The 16,243-nt window shown below is 50.1% G+C and overlaps 3 protein-coding genes across 3 annotated transcripts; all 3 read left to right on the forward strand.

The window, feature by feature from the left end:
• Positions 1-152: 152 nt before the first annotated feature.
• On the forward strand, positions 153-2,530 carry BO88DRAFT_411487 (THO complex subunit THO1/HPR1; the record flags this gene model as incomplete). Its single annotated transcript, XM_025708041.1, has 7 exons — positions 153-392; positions 482-560; positions 613-731; positions 789-1,475; positions 1,529-1,678; positions 1,734-2,047; positions 2,098-2,530. The coding sequence occupies 7 exons, from the start codon at positions 153-155 to the stop codon at positions 2,528-2,530; spliced, it is 2,022 nt and encodes a 673-aa protein (XP_025566367.1).
• Positions 2,531-11,546: 9,016 nt separating this feature from the next.
• Positions 11,547-13,470, forward strand: BO88DRAFT_411488 (homeobox domain-containing protein; the record flags this gene model as incomplete). The annotated part of the gene is made up of 4 exons (XM_025708042.1): positions 11,547-12,145; positions 12,203-12,340; positions 12,405-13,042; positions 13,100-13,470. The coding sequence occupies 4 exons, from the start codon at positions 11,547-11,549 to the stop codon at positions 13,468-13,470; spliced, it is 1,746 nt and encodes a 581-aa protein (XP_025566368.1).
• A 1,151-nt stretch (positions 13,471-14,621) lies between these two features.
• BO88DRAFT_381261 (putative copper resistance protein Crd2) lies at positions 14,622-15,835 on the forward strand. The gene is made up of 3 exons (XM_025704574.1): positions 14,622-15,084; positions 15,176-15,271; positions 15,325-15,835. The coding sequence occupies exons 1-3, from the start codon at positions 14,925-14,927 to the stop codon at positions 15,399-15,401; spliced, it is 333 nt and encodes a 110-aa protein (XP_025566369.1). The 5' UTR covers positions 14,622-14,924; the 3' UTR covers positions 15,402-15,835.
• Positions 15,836-16,243: the final 408 nt, after the last annotated feature.

The following is a 16,243-nucleotide window of genomic DNA, read 5'->3' on the forward strand; positions in this document are numbered from 1 at the left end:
GTAGTTTCCTTAGTTAAACCTCCGGCGGCTAGAACCCGCAGAGCCGCAGCTGCTTGCTTGCTTGCTTTATTCCCTTTCCCTCTTAACACTCGAACCTCCTTTTACCTCTCTACGCTCGCAACGACTTATCATCCAGTCCTCTAGCTTTCAGCATGGCGGACGTTGATGTCGGCGCGATCCACGCCTACAGGAGGCTGATTGACGATCTCCTAAATCGCGCAGAACGTGCCAAACCGGACAATCACATCGAACCCCCTCTGACAGAATCGCAGCTGGGCGATTCAATCTGGCTCATCCATGGAGACGACGAACAGTTGGCAGAGGGCCTCAGCCAGCAGACTCAGTTTGCTGCTGTAGAAATAGCATTTCGGGAGAAGTTCTACAGTCTTCTTGTATAATATCCCCTCCCAAAACTCAAACTCCGATTCCTACAACAACGTCGCGGAAGCAAGAGCATGGCTAATCAGGAATTGACCCGCAGGCTTCTACCTCGATCGAAGACCCTTCGTTTATCCGCATATGGAACCTCCTCGATATAATCTCAATCTTTTCGGATAATGGTCAGTTCCTGGTGGAATTGTGGTTGTGAATGTTGCCCTGACATCTTCGCAGAGCAGTGTGAGCCCGGCCTCATCTTCTGGCTGATCGAGGAGTTACTTGACAGCCAAACCATTGACGGCTGTCGGAAGGTGTTTGATTATCTTGAATCACGAAGAGAGCGGAATACTAAGGTAGGTTCGCTGGTTGAGCCATTGTCTTTTGCATCGCATCTGTTGACATCGCCGCAGAAACACTTTAAGCAAAAGAGTCTAATCATCCTACGCTCCTGCAACGAGCTACTACGCAGGCTTTCACGGGCTGAAGATACAGTCTTCTGCGGGCGCGTCTTCATCTTCCTCTTCCAAAGCTTCCCCCTCGGTGATAAGAGTGCCGTCAACCTTCGGGGTGAATACCATACGGATAATGTTACTACTTATGATGAACTTACCAAGGCCGCCGCAAAGGATGTCGCCGATCCGGATGTGGAGATGACAGATGAACCAGAGGCGCCAACAACGACCGAAGGCCTGAAGGAGGATAGTGAAGCTCAAACAACATCTGCGAGCGAATCCCATACACCCGCGCAAGAACCTCCTAAAACCCCACGGGTGGTCGTTTCTAGCAGTAAAGATGAATCTCAGGATAAGGGCGTGGATCTTGATGATCTGTATCCCATATTCTGGGGCCTGCAGGCCTACTTCTCTGCCCCGACCAAGACGTTTGATCCTCAGCATTTTGCCAAATTCAAGACCGGGCTGGAAGCGACCCTCTCTGCTTTTAAGAATGTGGACACAGACCTCGAGAACTCGAGCAACAGCAAGATGTCGGAGGAAATTCGAAAGTCCTCCAAGCGGAAGCGGACTACCGATGGACAGGAAATTGCGAGCAGCTTCAATCCTAAGTACCTGACAAGCAGAGACTTGTTCGACCTCGAGGTACGCGATGTTAGTTAAGGTCCTTCGAACCGTCCACTAATGCATTATCGCAGGTCAATGACACGGCATTTAGGAGACATGTTCTTGTCCAGGCTCTCATCCTTCTTGATTTTATGCTTTCTCTTACGCCAAAGGCAAAAGCCAAGCTAGCTGATTTGACCAACAAGTCTGTCCTTTACGGCTTCGTGTTGAATGACGATGATGTAAGGCTCGGTTGTGTGATTTTCCGTTGTTTAGGATGCTTGCTAACGATATCAGGCCAAATGGGCTGTCAAGATGAGGAAGGCGATCGAGGAATATCTTCAGGAAGGTATCGGTGGTAAATTCTACTATCGTATGGTGGATACCGTTCTTTCAAGGGACAAGAACTGGGTGCGCTGGAAAGCAGAGGGTTGTCCGTTGATCGAGAGGTCGCCCGTTTCTGTATCGGAATACCTAGGCGCTCGTGAGCATGCCACAAAGGTCTATGCAAACAAGCGCCTCCGTACCTCTCCTATGGGGTCACTTGATCTGAAGTTTCTCTCTGAGGGTGAATCGCTGGCAGGGCTGGAAAGACTCAAGGATCCGGAAAGGTAGGCGTCCCCGATCCGTAGAATTATCCGCTAGCTATGGGCTGACGCAGCGTAAGATTCTCCGTTCCTGCTGCTGATTCCTTGATGATGGGAATCATGGACGACGAGTTAGATATCGACACCGCACAGACGAAGGAGGATAGAGACTATGCCATGCGTTCAAAATCGAGCAAAACCTGGCGCATACTACGGCTGTCCGCGAAAAGCAAACTTGCTGAGTTTGAGAAAATTGAGGACGGCAAAAACCTGAAGATTCTGTTCGAAACCCCCCAGCAGGCAGACGGTACACCGCAGGCTCTAGAAGGTACACCTCAAGCCTCAGAGAAGCCACCAGCGGGAAGCGAGTCCACTGGGCATGGGCAAGAGCCTGGAGCTTCCAGCACCGAAAACGAAAACTCCGCTATTGCCACCGAACAGACTCCAGCTAATTCGGTGGAAGTAGCTGCCCCAGAACAGCCAAACGATGTGAACAACGCCACTTAGCGCTCTATGAAAAGAGGTGACCGGGGCAGTGAACATGATTGTGATTGGCTTCAAGCTGACGCTTTCTGACGATCGGTCACACACTGTCCTGCGTTGGATCCAATGCAGTTAGTGATCCATGGTAGTCCTGGGTATATGCAACCGAATCACAACACTAGAACAGATGCCTTGCAGGCACCTTGGGTGCCTGAGCCACTGCAGGTTTAGCCAGTGCGTTTGCATTGCTTTGGCCTAGTGCCAGTCAGAGAGAAGTATGAAGCCATGAACGGCGCGATCAGGTGGATGGGAGGAAGGCGGTAGTAGTCACGAGGGAGTTAACTGGGAGATTACGGCGGGGATGATGGTCGGATTGATTGGCCTCCTGCGGCGCCTGGTCCTGAGGCTGGCATGCAACCGTCTTGACTTCGTCATTCTACTAGGGGACACCAAGGGCCTACTTGGTCGCGACCATCAGCAGCCACTCATGGGCAGCGGTCCCAACTCTCACCCTATCCTTTTTCGAGATATTCCTCCTAGTCTGTGGCGACAACGAGGAAAGCATCCGTCTATGGTTGGCCTTCGCACATACTTTTCCTTTCTTGTCTCTGCTGTCTTTTCTGCCCCTCCTTTCTGTGTCTGCATGCGGGGCCACAGCATAGCCCCCTTCACCCCCCTCTTTGCTGTTTGCATTCTTCAGAGTTCAGGGGTGTTCTAGATACGTTGATGGGTGGAAGTGTTGCACAGAACCGACCAGGATATTAAGGGGAGGGGGTAAAGAAGAGGTGGGAAGCTGTGGACTGCATGATAGCGCCGTCCACCGGAAATTGAAGGTCACCGGGCATCCACCGCAGGCGCGACTGGGGGATTCCTCTGACGTTTTCGAGTAAAAGCGTGTGCAAAATTGTGTGCACGACTGCAAGTGGCCACATCGGGTGCTCTTCGGGTGATCAGGATAATCAGCGTACTGAATAATGAAAGAACCCCTTTAGCCGATTGTGACCCAAAGCTTTAAGCTATGAGGGGACAAAACCCTCCTTGATCAGCAACTTTAATTGCACTGGGGAGTTCCTGCATAATCCCATCAAGCTCGGTCCTGTTGTTCGAGACAGGAAGAAGGCACTCGCACGACGGCTTGACAGCGCTGTGGGTTCGCGGATGGAGTTGGGCTTTCCCCGAGAAAAACCTGTCATGCGAGATTGCAGTGCCATGGCTGGGGCCAGTGCGCGCATATAGAATATTGCCTTAAGTTTCAAAGAGCAATAATGCAATCAACTGTGAAGACGACCTATCCATTTGGCTCCAATTAGTTAAATTAGAGGAGGCCCAGTCGGGGGGAGGGCCAAATGTATGACTTGTCGTCAGGGTCCTTCTGGACGGATCGCGAGGCCGATCATTTTTTCAGTCAGACCCCCGGGGACATCCACAGGCCAGGCGATGTATGTTTATTGCCTAGTGTAGTATAGACTAGAGAAGTGGTCGTGATCGATGTGCAACTACTGGGTAAATAGCGTAATGGTGGCCGGTGCAATACCGTAGTAACCCAGCAGCTCCGACACAGTAGATAGTTACCGAGTAGTGACTAGTAGATGACCCCGACTGATGATGATCGGATAAAGCAAAATAACCGCTGCTTGGCTTGCCGGGATCAAGGATCTGGTTCTACCGATTGAGAGCTGCCAGATCGATGATGGCTAAAGCATAGACGTCAATTGACGATACTGACCGGATCACAGCCCTGAGAGTCATGATTTCATATCCATGACATCGTTACCGATCGTACGTAGTGTTCAGTGTCTTTCGGTCTCACTGTCACTTTCCTCTGCTTCCCCTTTTCAGCCCCCTTTTCTGACCTTGTGTGGATGAAGTCTTCATTAATATGAGTACCATCTATCTCCGTACTAGATTGCAAGTCCAATACGTGTATGGCTCAGGGGTGGAAGGGAGCTGAGAGGAATTGGGCACATGGAATCATTGAAGACAGTGAGATGACCAAGGAAGGCCCATGAACGGGACCCATGGAATCCCATTGTAAACGATGTTTCATGTTAAAGCCGATGATGACCCGCACGGACCAGATGCGCTGGAGCCATGGAAAAAGTATGGATGGCTTCCGGAACCTGGCTCGATTAGACTAGGATATGGATCCCGGTAGCGACCCGAGTCATGCAATTGTACTTGAAAATTGTTGTTGATTATTGTGATTGTTGGTTGTGTCTCTTGCTCGCTGTTGAGACTGCTGCCATTATCATCATCATTGTGGTTTGAGTGAATGTCATTGTTTGCACTTTCGGACCTCAAAGAACGACTACCATGAGAAGATTGAGCATGGTGAACCAGCCCAACCCAGCCGTTCCTATCCACACCAGCCGATACAATGTCTTAAGTTAATTTAATTTGTGCGTGGTATTCGAAACTTGTTGACGGCCGCCCCCGCGGAGCTTGCGTAATGGAAGGCATTGGCGCTTATCCACCGCCGTTCCTAGAAAGGTCACTAGCCCCAAGCCAGAGGAGGAGACTAGTCCAGTTATCTGCATTCTGCTCATCCTCTCCTTCCGTTCCATCTGGCGCCCATCCTTCACGATCGATGACAATAATAATAATAATAATATGATCGTTTATTAAACCCCCGTGATTTCGGGAAAAGCCTTGTCGGTGCTCCAGGTAAAATTGAAGGGGCCCGCGATGGCGTTTCTTATGACTTGAAAAGCCTTAAGAGAGAAATTAAAGTTGGTCCTCCCCAATCTCTTCGCATCCACTCGGTTCGCTCGATCGGCCGCGATTTGCTTTGGGATCTTCTTTCCCCGCACCGTTGCCAACTTGCTACACGTCGAAAAAAGGGCGAAAAGGCTCATGGCTCAGAGACGGGCTCAGCTGGATCCTCTTCTGGAGCTTCGATCCACTGCCCATGATGGCCCTCTTCTTCCCTCCTCCAGTCTCAACCTTTCGCTACCGCAGTGGGTGGCGGCTCCCGTGCTGAGCTGAAGGATCATGCCATGGAATATCCACACCAGGTCTTTCCCGAGATGCTCACTCGAAAGCCTACTGTGATTAATAGGGCCTCGAGATCGCAGACGCGCGAGGGATCCACTATCCAGCCAGCAGGAGCTGAGGGTCCAGCAGATCGGTCCTTTGCAGTTAAGCCAGTAAGAAAAAAGGGCCAGGGTTGACTGAGAATTTAGAGATGGAAAGCGAATTTTCGGAGAGAGAGAGCAATGCATGATGCAGACCCAGCCGACCGAATCATCGTCATGAACAAATTAGATTTGATGATGCTTTGCGTTGCGGCCGAACTCTCAAGCGAGCTCCGAGAGAAAGAAGAAATTACACTCTGGATCCCTAAACCTCGGTCTTTCCTATCTAAGGTTGGGGTTGAAACACGACGACGCACTCTTTCCACACAGCCTGCTTTTTAGTCGATGCCTACGAAAGCAGGAGTAAACCCTGCCTTCCAGGCGTAAAAACTTATCCATCGGGCAACCGTCGCGCGGGATCTTATTCATTTGTCTGGGTCTTTTGGTTTCACTTGCGTCAGTTCCTAGTCCGTCGTTCTGTATTCCCAGAGTCAGGGGAGAAGGCATCGCATTATGCCGTGTCCCCGTTTGAACCGATGCAGGACCTGATACACTTGCTGCCAGATGTCTACGTAGTACTGCGTAGTACTGCGTAGTGCGTAGATAGTATGTACTTGCTCATGACAAGCGCGCTAATCTTATGGTTTTCTGGTTTCAATACAGCCCTATTATTGTTCCCTAGCTCGCTTCTGCTCATTTCCCTTTCGCCCCCGCTTCGTTGGGTCCCAAAAGATTGGATTTCTTGGACATTGATTAATGTCTAGAAGAATATCTCTTTCAATTTTGTTTTTTTCAACAACCCAAGCATCTAATTGGCTACCACACCAAATGTTATCCTCTCAGCTTCGACCTATCATTGCGACCAGGTCAGCACTGGTTCTGATTCATGAATGCATCATGCACGCCTTGCAGATGTCGATGTATCAAATACTCCGGCGTACTCCGTATTCCTAGATAGGAACCTGCCTGCTCAGGACTGTAGATAAAATCCACTCTACCGAGTCAACCCGTATAAAATGTGCGTCATTGATCGGCATAAAACAGGACAACCTAACAATTATGTCGCATTGAAATCTGCCGAGACCACTACTCCTACTACTCTGCTGCGTGGTAGTAAAGTCTAGATCACTGGAAATTTTGATGCTCATTCGGCAGCTAGCCATTCAATCCACTGAAGTTGGTATATTCAAGAGCGCACTTTGAAGTATAGCACTACGACATGTTCGCCAGGCTGTGCTTGTCCTGATAGTAGTACTCAGTTTCTTATGAACACTTATCTACTAGAGGCAGGTGGCACTGCAGGGCTCTGATAGTAGAGCGCTTGCAGAAGGGAAATGAAATGAAGTAGTAAGTTAGTACAACTCCAGTTGGAATTCCACCAGTCACCCTTCATCTGGCTACTAACGATCCATTGTTGATTGTCTGATTATCGGTGGAATTACCTTGGGCCAATGGAGGCGGCAGACGGCCTGCTGAATGTATCCATCCTTACTCTTTAGTAAGTACTTTGTAGGAAGTGGTTTAGTTAGCTAAGGCTAGTAAGACGGACTTGGTTGCGCACCCCGTCGACCCACCCCAGTGGGGAATTCCACCTGTCGGAATCGTTCAATGGCCGTCTTGTCCCTGTCCCTGCGGTGGTGCCTTTTTGTCTTTTCTTTCCCTCTTTCTTTTCCCCTCATTCGCTTTTGTCAAATCTTTTGATCCCCTTCCGATCGGGCAGCCTATTGGCTAGATGGATTGTATTTATTTTTCTTTTTGGGTAATTCTTTGTAGTTGATCGGAAGAGAGTATCCTCCGTACCTGCGGCAGACATCATCATGATAAGGATCACTGCTGAAATTTTACCGGAATTGATCAGGATATTAGTTAGTATCCAGTGCAATATGTTCCCGTCTTCCTGTCGTCCTCCATCTAATCAACCATCCTGATTCATTTGTTGTCTTTTGCAATTTCTTCAAATTTCCCCTTTCCCCACAGAATCAAACAGAAACATAGTCATAGCTCTCTAAACCAGTTTAGGCAAAAAGTACGAATACTCGAATCCCCTATTATCCTTTCCATTCAAGGTTCACTATACTGCGTAGGTAGCAGATCGTAGGTTCCTTGGAAAAAGGGTCAAGTAGTAAGTACATAGTACGTAGCAGTAGTACTCAGTTGGTATGGTACCTTGTGGTACTGAACACCTATCAGTGAATCTAGTAGGGTTTTCTGGTAGTAATTACTGGGAGAGTACTTAGGTACCTCCAGTACAGCCAGTACTAACCTAAGTATCTATACCAATCTACTTTCAGTTAGACCAAGGTACCCGGGTCACATTGTTCTGCCGTCTGATTCGCTCGTGACCCCACCCATCGCTCCTTCTCCTTCCACTACCCTGCAGCCCAGCCAGCCTGTGAAAGTTCACCACTTGCTTTTTCCACCCAAAAAACTGACCTGACTTCCTCTTCCTCCTCCTCCCATCTTCCTTTGGTCTTCCATCGCCCACCCCCCGCTCGGATCATCTGTATAGATGCTACTCTGTGCCCCCCGCCGTCACTACTTTTTTTTGGTTCCTAAAAGTAAGTCACAGTTGGGTAAGTACTTTCTATACCTTCCTCTCTTCAACACTTCTCTTTATTTTCCTTGCCGAATATCACCCGAGTTGTTTCATACAAGCGTCTGAAGTGGAGCAGGAGGGCTTTCCACTTCCAATCCGTCCGTTTCTTTCCCATAATTTCCACCCCTCTTTTCTTCTGTCCGGTGGAGAGGGCACATGAAATCCGCCACGGTCGACAACCGTTGACTGCAAGGCTTTTAGCGTCACGCTCGGTTCAAAGCCCGTTCAGCTCGCCTGGTGCAAGGTCCGCCTGGTGGCCCTGACTGGCGTTCCGGTGCATTCCAGCCTCGTTCCTCAGGATCCTAACAGACACGCTAGTTTCTAGCCAGTCCACTGGCGCTAACCACCACGGCGCGACTGCAATTCGCCGTACCGCTTCTGCTTCGGCCGCGAGAGGTTCGAATTCTCGGAGACAACATTTTATCGGTTTCTCCGCAAACCCTTTCCATCCATTCATTCACCCACCCAACAACACCTCTCTCCCCTACTCCCCCCCCTCCCCCCTCTCTTCCCTGTCTAAGCTTCCTTGGGTGAAAAAGGTTGTTGAACCAGGTCTACCCCATTTGGCAGTCCAAGGACTGCCAACTCAAGATAGCCATTCTTTCGACAACTCCACGTACCATATACAGGATCTTTGTACTTCGTCGGTACTCCGTCCTGCCCGTCCGTTTGGCGCAGTGGGACCGACGGAAATGCACTTCCTGACCTCAGTAGCAACTCCTCCGTACAGGCATGCCACTATTACTACTACTATAATCATCATCTGTCCGATCCATGTCGGCACCTAAGATGGGTGACAGCTACGCTATCCAGGATGGTGCAAATCGGTCCCAAGAAGTGAGGAGCTGCTATCATTCCATGGCTGCCGGCCTCCACCATAGCCACTTCGCGCCAGTCCTACGTCCTCTGCCCCTGTTGAAGGGGGGTCGTTCCTGGACTTTATTACCTTTAATTGTGTTGTTCAAACCCATCACCCCTTTCAATTTAAATCCCTGACCCCTGTTTATCTTTCTTGGCTCCTCAAAGGCTCATCCGTCAGCTCGGACTCCCATGCATCTCCAACAAATCACCTGAACGTCTTCCCTGGCTGGTGGCGGATAGTTCGCTAAGTGGCTCCGAACCTAATCCGTCTGCCTCGATCCATGACCGGTGTCCGGCGGATTATGGAGCCAACGCCCGACTAGTGCTGTCGGTAGACTAAGTCTCCCACATGGTGTGCCTACTGCCGCCGCTTCTGTAGCAGGGACGGTCGTCTCGGATGACTCAGGACAGGCTCCAGGCCGGCGACCAGGGTCTAGTATTCTGTAATATGCAGTATTGCCCCTTGAGAGGCCGCGGTTGGCTGACAAGCACACGCTGGTTTGCGGGTTTCGAGCTAGGGAAATCTCAGCGTCCCAGACTTCCACTGACCCGCACGGTGGGATGCAATGGACCGCGGACGGGGTTGCCGGTTCCACGTCGGAAAATTTACGAGCAATAGAGTATGCCGGATGGAGATTACTGGAAACGGTCGATGGCTGTTTCTTCCACTCCATGCATGAGAGATTTACCCGTTACCTGGAGTGAAGAAGCACCTCGCTCATGAACGATCACGAGCTGGCCCTCTTGTCTCGTCACTGGATTACCGGGTACAGGGCTGTTATTCAGGTTTGCCTGAGTCGGTTTGGCCTCTTGTGGATTATCTGTTCGCCACTTTTACTTTAATGATGTACCGTGATGTTGCTGTCTTTCCATCCATGATACCCACTGCACATGCCATCCTCGATCTCTTCCCGTCTTCCACCTTAATTTTATTTATTTTATTTTGTTTTGGATTTTGAATTTTATTTTATTTTTCTTTAATTCTCCCATTTTGTCTCATTTTTTCTTCCTTCTCTTCCCGCCTGTCCTCCATATCAGATCGAACGCGGTTGCGCAACCGTGGTTCAAACCCCTATCGAATAGTAAGGCACAACTCATAGTCTTCTCATCCCCTCCGTGACGTTCAAGCTGCGGACTACCTGCTGCTCTCAAAAAAGCGTGGTGATCATAAGCACCTTCGTTGGCCAGTCCGTCCGATGACAACATCCGGGCCTACTACTGCTGGTTCTGCTGTCTAGCCCAGAGGGGTACACTACTAGTCGTCCTGCGATCTACTAGGGCATTGGACTGGGAGCTGGTCCAACCTGGAAACATCTCCGATCCCCGTTCCCTTCTTTTCCATCTTTTCCATTGCTTCTCTTTCTCTCTCTATCTCTCACTCTCTCTTTTGGCTCTGAGCCTGATGTACACCTACCTACCTCTGGGGAATTAAGTTGGGTTGACACTTGTAGTATGGTGCCAGATCTTCGTGTACCGAACATCTAAGCTGTGGCCCGTTCAATCCAATTTCCTGTTTTCTGACGCTCGTTCCTTTATCTTATTTCTCTCCATTCGTTTTATTTTATTATTTTTATTTTTTATTTTTCATTCCCCCAATTTTCCCACACACTCTTTTTTTGAGTTTGTTCCTCCGCGTTAGCATCAAGCATCTGCCTATCGTTGGCCAATACTCCCTGTATCCAGGACTGAAGGCCATTCGTTCATTCAGAGGTCTGACACTCGTCCACCGACGAACCCTTCCGTCGTGTGCCCTTGGTGTTGCATCTTTAGCCCGAAGACGACAACGACAGTGGTTGTGGTGCTGTTTACTCTTGGTGGCCAACTTGAAAGTGGATCTCTGGTTGGCCGTGACCAAGGCCTTTCGTTTGTCTAACGCCCTGCGTTATTTCCACTACCGTGATCGTGCTTTTGTTTCCGGCTTGGGCTAAGCACGGGTTAATCTGCTCTATAACCTTCTACCCACCGTCCGGTAGTGTTTCCCACCCCCCGCCCCGGCCGTATCCTAGGACCCAGCAAAGGGATCGACCTTCATTTCTTGCCGTTCGCCGTTGGTCCCAGCGGTGGCCGAGATTCTCCTTTATCGTTTCGGGGGCAAGTCAAGGGGAACAGTCTAAAGTAGGAGAGCAGCGTGGTTCATCTGTTGCGGCTTGTCCACAAATCTCACTACTATCAGCACAGCCAACCCTGCCTTGTGTCCATCTGTTCTCTGTCTCCTTACTCCGTACTCCCTAAGTTTCTGCAGAGGACCGGCCAACAGGTTCTTATTCTCTGCCTCCCTCCGTCTTTCATCTCGCGGTCCACGGCTCGGAGATCCTGCGCTTCTTCAGCAAGCGCCCCGACTGCTCGTGCAGACCCACCCTACTCTCCCTTGGCTGCGATCCTGGTCGCAGCTTCCATCCATAGTCAGATTTATACAGCAGTGCACCGGATCATTCTGTCCTTTTGGATCTCCCTGCACTAAACTTGCCCCGTTGTGACACTCTTGGGGATAGCAGACTCTACTTCTATCATGTCAATCAGCGGACCGTGTGTCTGGTTGTCCTCGTTGTCGCCACCTTCCACTTCCCATTTGCCCGCCATAACGAATCATTGGTCGACAGCTTCCTGGAACAGTGAGCAGGCATCGTCAAGACCGAGGGCCCTGCCGTCCAGGCTGCCCGGGTCGTGGGAAAAGGAGGGCGAGCCAGCAAAGCCGTCTACCACCGGTATGCAACCACTTGTGCTCAAGGCTGAGAATGCCTTCACAGCTGCGGCTCCGTCAAATGTATCGAACCCGGTACAGCAGCGTTCTACAGGGCCCGCTTCCGTCGACAATCGTGAGAATCGGCACACAGAGACAGAGGGCGATGCTTCACGTGTGAAGGTGGAGAAGCACGGTCACGACGAACTTCAGCTCCCAAGGCCCCAAAAGACAGCCAGTCCTCAGGTTAAAACCCAGACGACGCCGGAGCAGAAGGATAAGGAAGCTGCAGTACAGCACGAAAAGGAGAAAGATGATGGTGACGCCGACATGCTCTCCTCCGATGATGGGGCAGGATCGTCAGTAGGCGGTGACAAGAAACAGTCATCAGATTCTAAAAGTGAAAAGAAAAAGATGAAGCGATTTCGGTAAGCAAATGGTTGATCTCATCAGAGGCTATGTACTCACCTAACGATTCTTGCTAGACTTACTCACAACCAAACTCGATTTCTGATGAGTGAATTCACACGTCAGGCTCATCCCGATGCCGCCCATAGAGAGCGACTGTCGAAAGAGATCCCTGGTCTGACGCCACGGCAAGTCCAGGTTTGGTTCCAGAATAGGTATTACCCACAACTCATACTTACAGAAGCTACTCGTACATGGTCACTAACGCATATGTGGCAGACGAGCCAAACTCAAGCGGCTTACAAGCAACGACCGAGAGCGTATCCTAAAATCTCGAGCGTTGCCCGACGATTTCGATACCACTCAAGTGCTACGCACCCCGTTCGACCACAAAACACCAGCAGAGGCACCAGTTGCGTCTCCCCGAACCCTTCTGACACGTAATTCTGCTTCTAACCCCTTCAAGATGTTACTCACAGATGGCCTGCCCCGATTAAATGATGATGACTATGTTATATCCCCTCTGAGCTCAGCTTCAACAACAAATGGTTTCTCGGCGGCTGCAGACAGGCATTTCGAAAGTTATGCTCAACCTGGAGTCATGCCCGGGAGAGGAGGCCCTGCACTGTCAGACCTCCACAGACATAATCGCAGTGCTTTCCCCTTTCCCAGATCGAGCAGTTTTTCTGAGTCTTCCTTCAATAGCGGACTCAATTTTCCTGGGCGCTTTTCGAGGCCTGGAGTGGAGCCATTGAGCCATCCCAGCATGGCTTATGGTCGCCGTCCGGTAGACTACGCATTGGGTCGGCCAGCTAACGGCATGGTCGTTGGATACGACCACCAGCGGGCGTTAGAGGGCTCCGTATCACCCACGGGTCCACCCGATCAGTCGATCCACTACAATGTGGACAGTCACAGTACGTTTTCCCCTCTAGAGCCATGATGAGCAGTGAACTGACATACCCCGGCATCAGACCAGCAAATACCTAACTATCATTCTTCATTGGCCATGCCAGCTCCCAAGGGGTATGGTGGCATGGAAATAAACTCTCATTTACAGCAACATGGACGGCAGATGCCTGCCCTACAATCCGTGCCAGTCTCCGACGCACCTGACTACCGGTCCTACTCATATGACCATCATTCATACGGCATCAGCCACGCGATGCCATACTCACAAGCCAATGCTTCCAGCATGAGTCTTCCCGCCTCATTTCCTTCCGATACCGCTCAGGGGGTCGTTACGACCTCCGCCGAAGACCGAATGAACCATCCTCCACAGCTAATCGACCCAGCCAGGGCCAAGTTTGGCGGCCAAACCTTCGAATACGCAAACTACCTATAATGCAGGGTTTCTGTGGGAATGGAAGCCCCATATTATTCTTCAACAACCGCAGTGCATCCCATAATTCTTACGGAACTCTAACCTCATTTAATCGGCTGCGGTTGCTTACATTCCTTTTGGCTCCTGGCTTTGCATCCATTACAGGAGCCTGACTATCATCTCCTAATCTCTTTCTCCTTCCCATTCATCCGACTTTTCTTTCTCGGCCGCTTCCTCTGTACTTGCATTCCATATCATCTCGGAGGCGGAAAAATGCATGTATCTTTCAAAATCAGCTAGCTTTTCTTGGGCGGGTCATTAGTGGCGTCTGATTTCAGCCTGTTTTCTCTCCAATCTTTTCTTGTTTCTGAATTATTCTAGGCGGGCTGCGTGCATTCCTTTGCTGGTTCTGTTTCTCTGGTCTTGCTGCCCACCTAGCTTGTGTTTATTTTTGGGGGGGGGGAGCCAAGGAGGCTGCCGTCGGTTTACACCTTACATGGACATTATATTCTAGTTGATAATTATTAAAGGTTATACAAGCTACTGGCAACGAACGGCGAATGGTGCAATCTCCAAGACTGTCTTCCCTGCTACTTTGAGGTCTTAGTAAGCGCCGCATAGAGTCTCCGGCATTTGACTGCTCGGGAGATATACTGTAGCTCCCGCGCCGATCCAGCAGTCGGTGTTTGTTCCCGGATCGACCATCGCTGGGAGTTTGGAACATCCACCGGCTAGGTGATTTATTTCCTACTAGTGCGGAGGGTACCTGAACAAAATGATCCAGGACAAAGTGAGTATGCTGTGCCAATGGGGTGATATCATTTCCGTAGTACCATAAGTACTACTCAATACTAAAGTAGTTGTGTGGCGACCAATGACAACGCTCAAGATTGAAGAAGGACTGGACAGTAAGCAAACAGGCCACCACCAGTCCACGCTCGTGGATTACAAACGCAAGCGATCTGTCTTGCCTGAGCATTGATCCATATTGGGAGGCATTGTCGAATCAGAAGAGGGCGAAAGGCAATGTCTGATGCTTTGAGATGGTCAGCAAGTCCGCGATCGCCCCCGTCCGGGCCAATGAGAGCGCGGACATTGCTAATCGCGCCCGATCCGCCGCTCAGCAGAACTCGACTGCGGCAAGTATAAATGCCTGCTACAACCCCATCGTCTTTGCTTCTTCAGAATACATCATCCGAATATCATTCTCTGCCTTGGAAATCCATCTGAATCGCTTCTTAATATTACACACTCTTCCGTTCTGTTTGATCACAAAACGTTCTTCGTGAATTCTTAGAAAGATCGATACTTTGAAGACTACTACTACTTCAACTACTAGTCTCCGCTCCGTCCTTGATTACGTCATATATAGTCCTTGCTCCCTCGGTCTACCGATCAAGAACTACTTATATACTACAACAACAACGGTCTTCCGTCCCTTTACTTGTCTCCAGTCAAATCAACATCCCATCAAAATGGTCCACCCTTCCTCCACCTGCTGCAAGACCTCTGGTGATGGTAGCTGTGTTTGCGCTGCCCAGGCCAAGTGCTCCTGCGGCAAGCAGAACGCCCTCCACTGCACCTGCAACAAGGCTTCCACCGAGAACACCGTGAGCGGCGCCCGATGCTCTTGCAGTAAGTCATTTCCTCCCTGTCTACCCAAACTTGAGACACATATGCATTCAGCCTGGTGCTTCTGCGGACCAATCGCTAACATCATCTCCAGGAGCTCGTCCTGCCGGAGAATGTACCTGTGAACGTTCGGCAACTGAGAACCACCCGGTGACGGGATCCGCCTGCCCATGCGGCAAGAGGTCTTCCAGTAAGTTTTAAAGTGTCTGATTCGAGAGGATTCCGAGCTAACAAAGACCTTAGCTTCTTGCACTTGTGAGAAGGCCAGCGCCATTGACGCTGCTGTTGGTCTCGAGACTGACTTCACCACTCGGGCTTAAAAGTCCACTCCTACATCTTTGTGTGGAAGTTCATGATCGAGCTCTTCTTGAGTGTTACTAAATTGCATGTTCTTTGGGGTTATTGGTGTTCATTACGGAGTTTTCGGGAGGCTGAGATTGGCCGGATTCAAGGTTGCGTGGGTGTTTGACTCTGAATTATTTTGCATTGTTATAGGCTATTCTCATGGGGAAGCGAGAGGTTACGCAGTATCAGTGACGAAGAGTCCAATTATGTCTCTAGAATTATACCTAATGCGATGACTGTCTGAATACCTGAATTTAGTGGGGAGATGAGTGTAGGAGTTGTTTCTCGAAGATTTCCTGGTTTCTTCGTCACCAGTAGCAGGGCGATTACTCTCACCGACGTGCAATAGGGCAATTTCAATTTGAGCCAAGAGCGGAAATGAAAAAATAGCAGGGGAGATTCATCATTCTGCGGAGTGATGTCCCTGCTGCAGTATCCCCACCTGATTGCAGTGCCGTGAAATCCGATAAGGTTCCCATAGATCTAGAACCACTCCTCTGAGCACAAATACAACTTGTGGGTGGTGGGTGTAGGAAGTTTAACGCCACTGTCGTAGAAATTGATATAGCTTAGCAAGCGATCATCCAACATAGAAACCCAAAATAAACAATGATTGCCTTCACTTTTCCTCCAAGATGATAAGCAGCGCAGCTCCCATTCCATAAATGGGGTTGACAGATGCACCGCCACAGCGCAACAACATTTATCCCGATCTCCGCCGGATCGCCCGCGGAAGTGGCTGAGGCAGCTTCCCTCCTGGGCCAAAAGGGTCTCGTTCTCCCTCCTTTCCGCTGCCGGACTGCCTCCACGTCTATCT

This window comes from Aspergillus vadensis (genome assembly GCF_003184925.1).
Source record: "Aspergillus vadensis CBS 113365 unplaced genomic scaffold BO88scaffold_3, whole genome shotgun sequence".
NCBI classification, from domain to species: Eukaryota; Fungi; Ascomycota; class Eurotiomycetes; order Eurotiales; family Aspergillaceae; genus Aspergillus; species Aspergillus vadensis.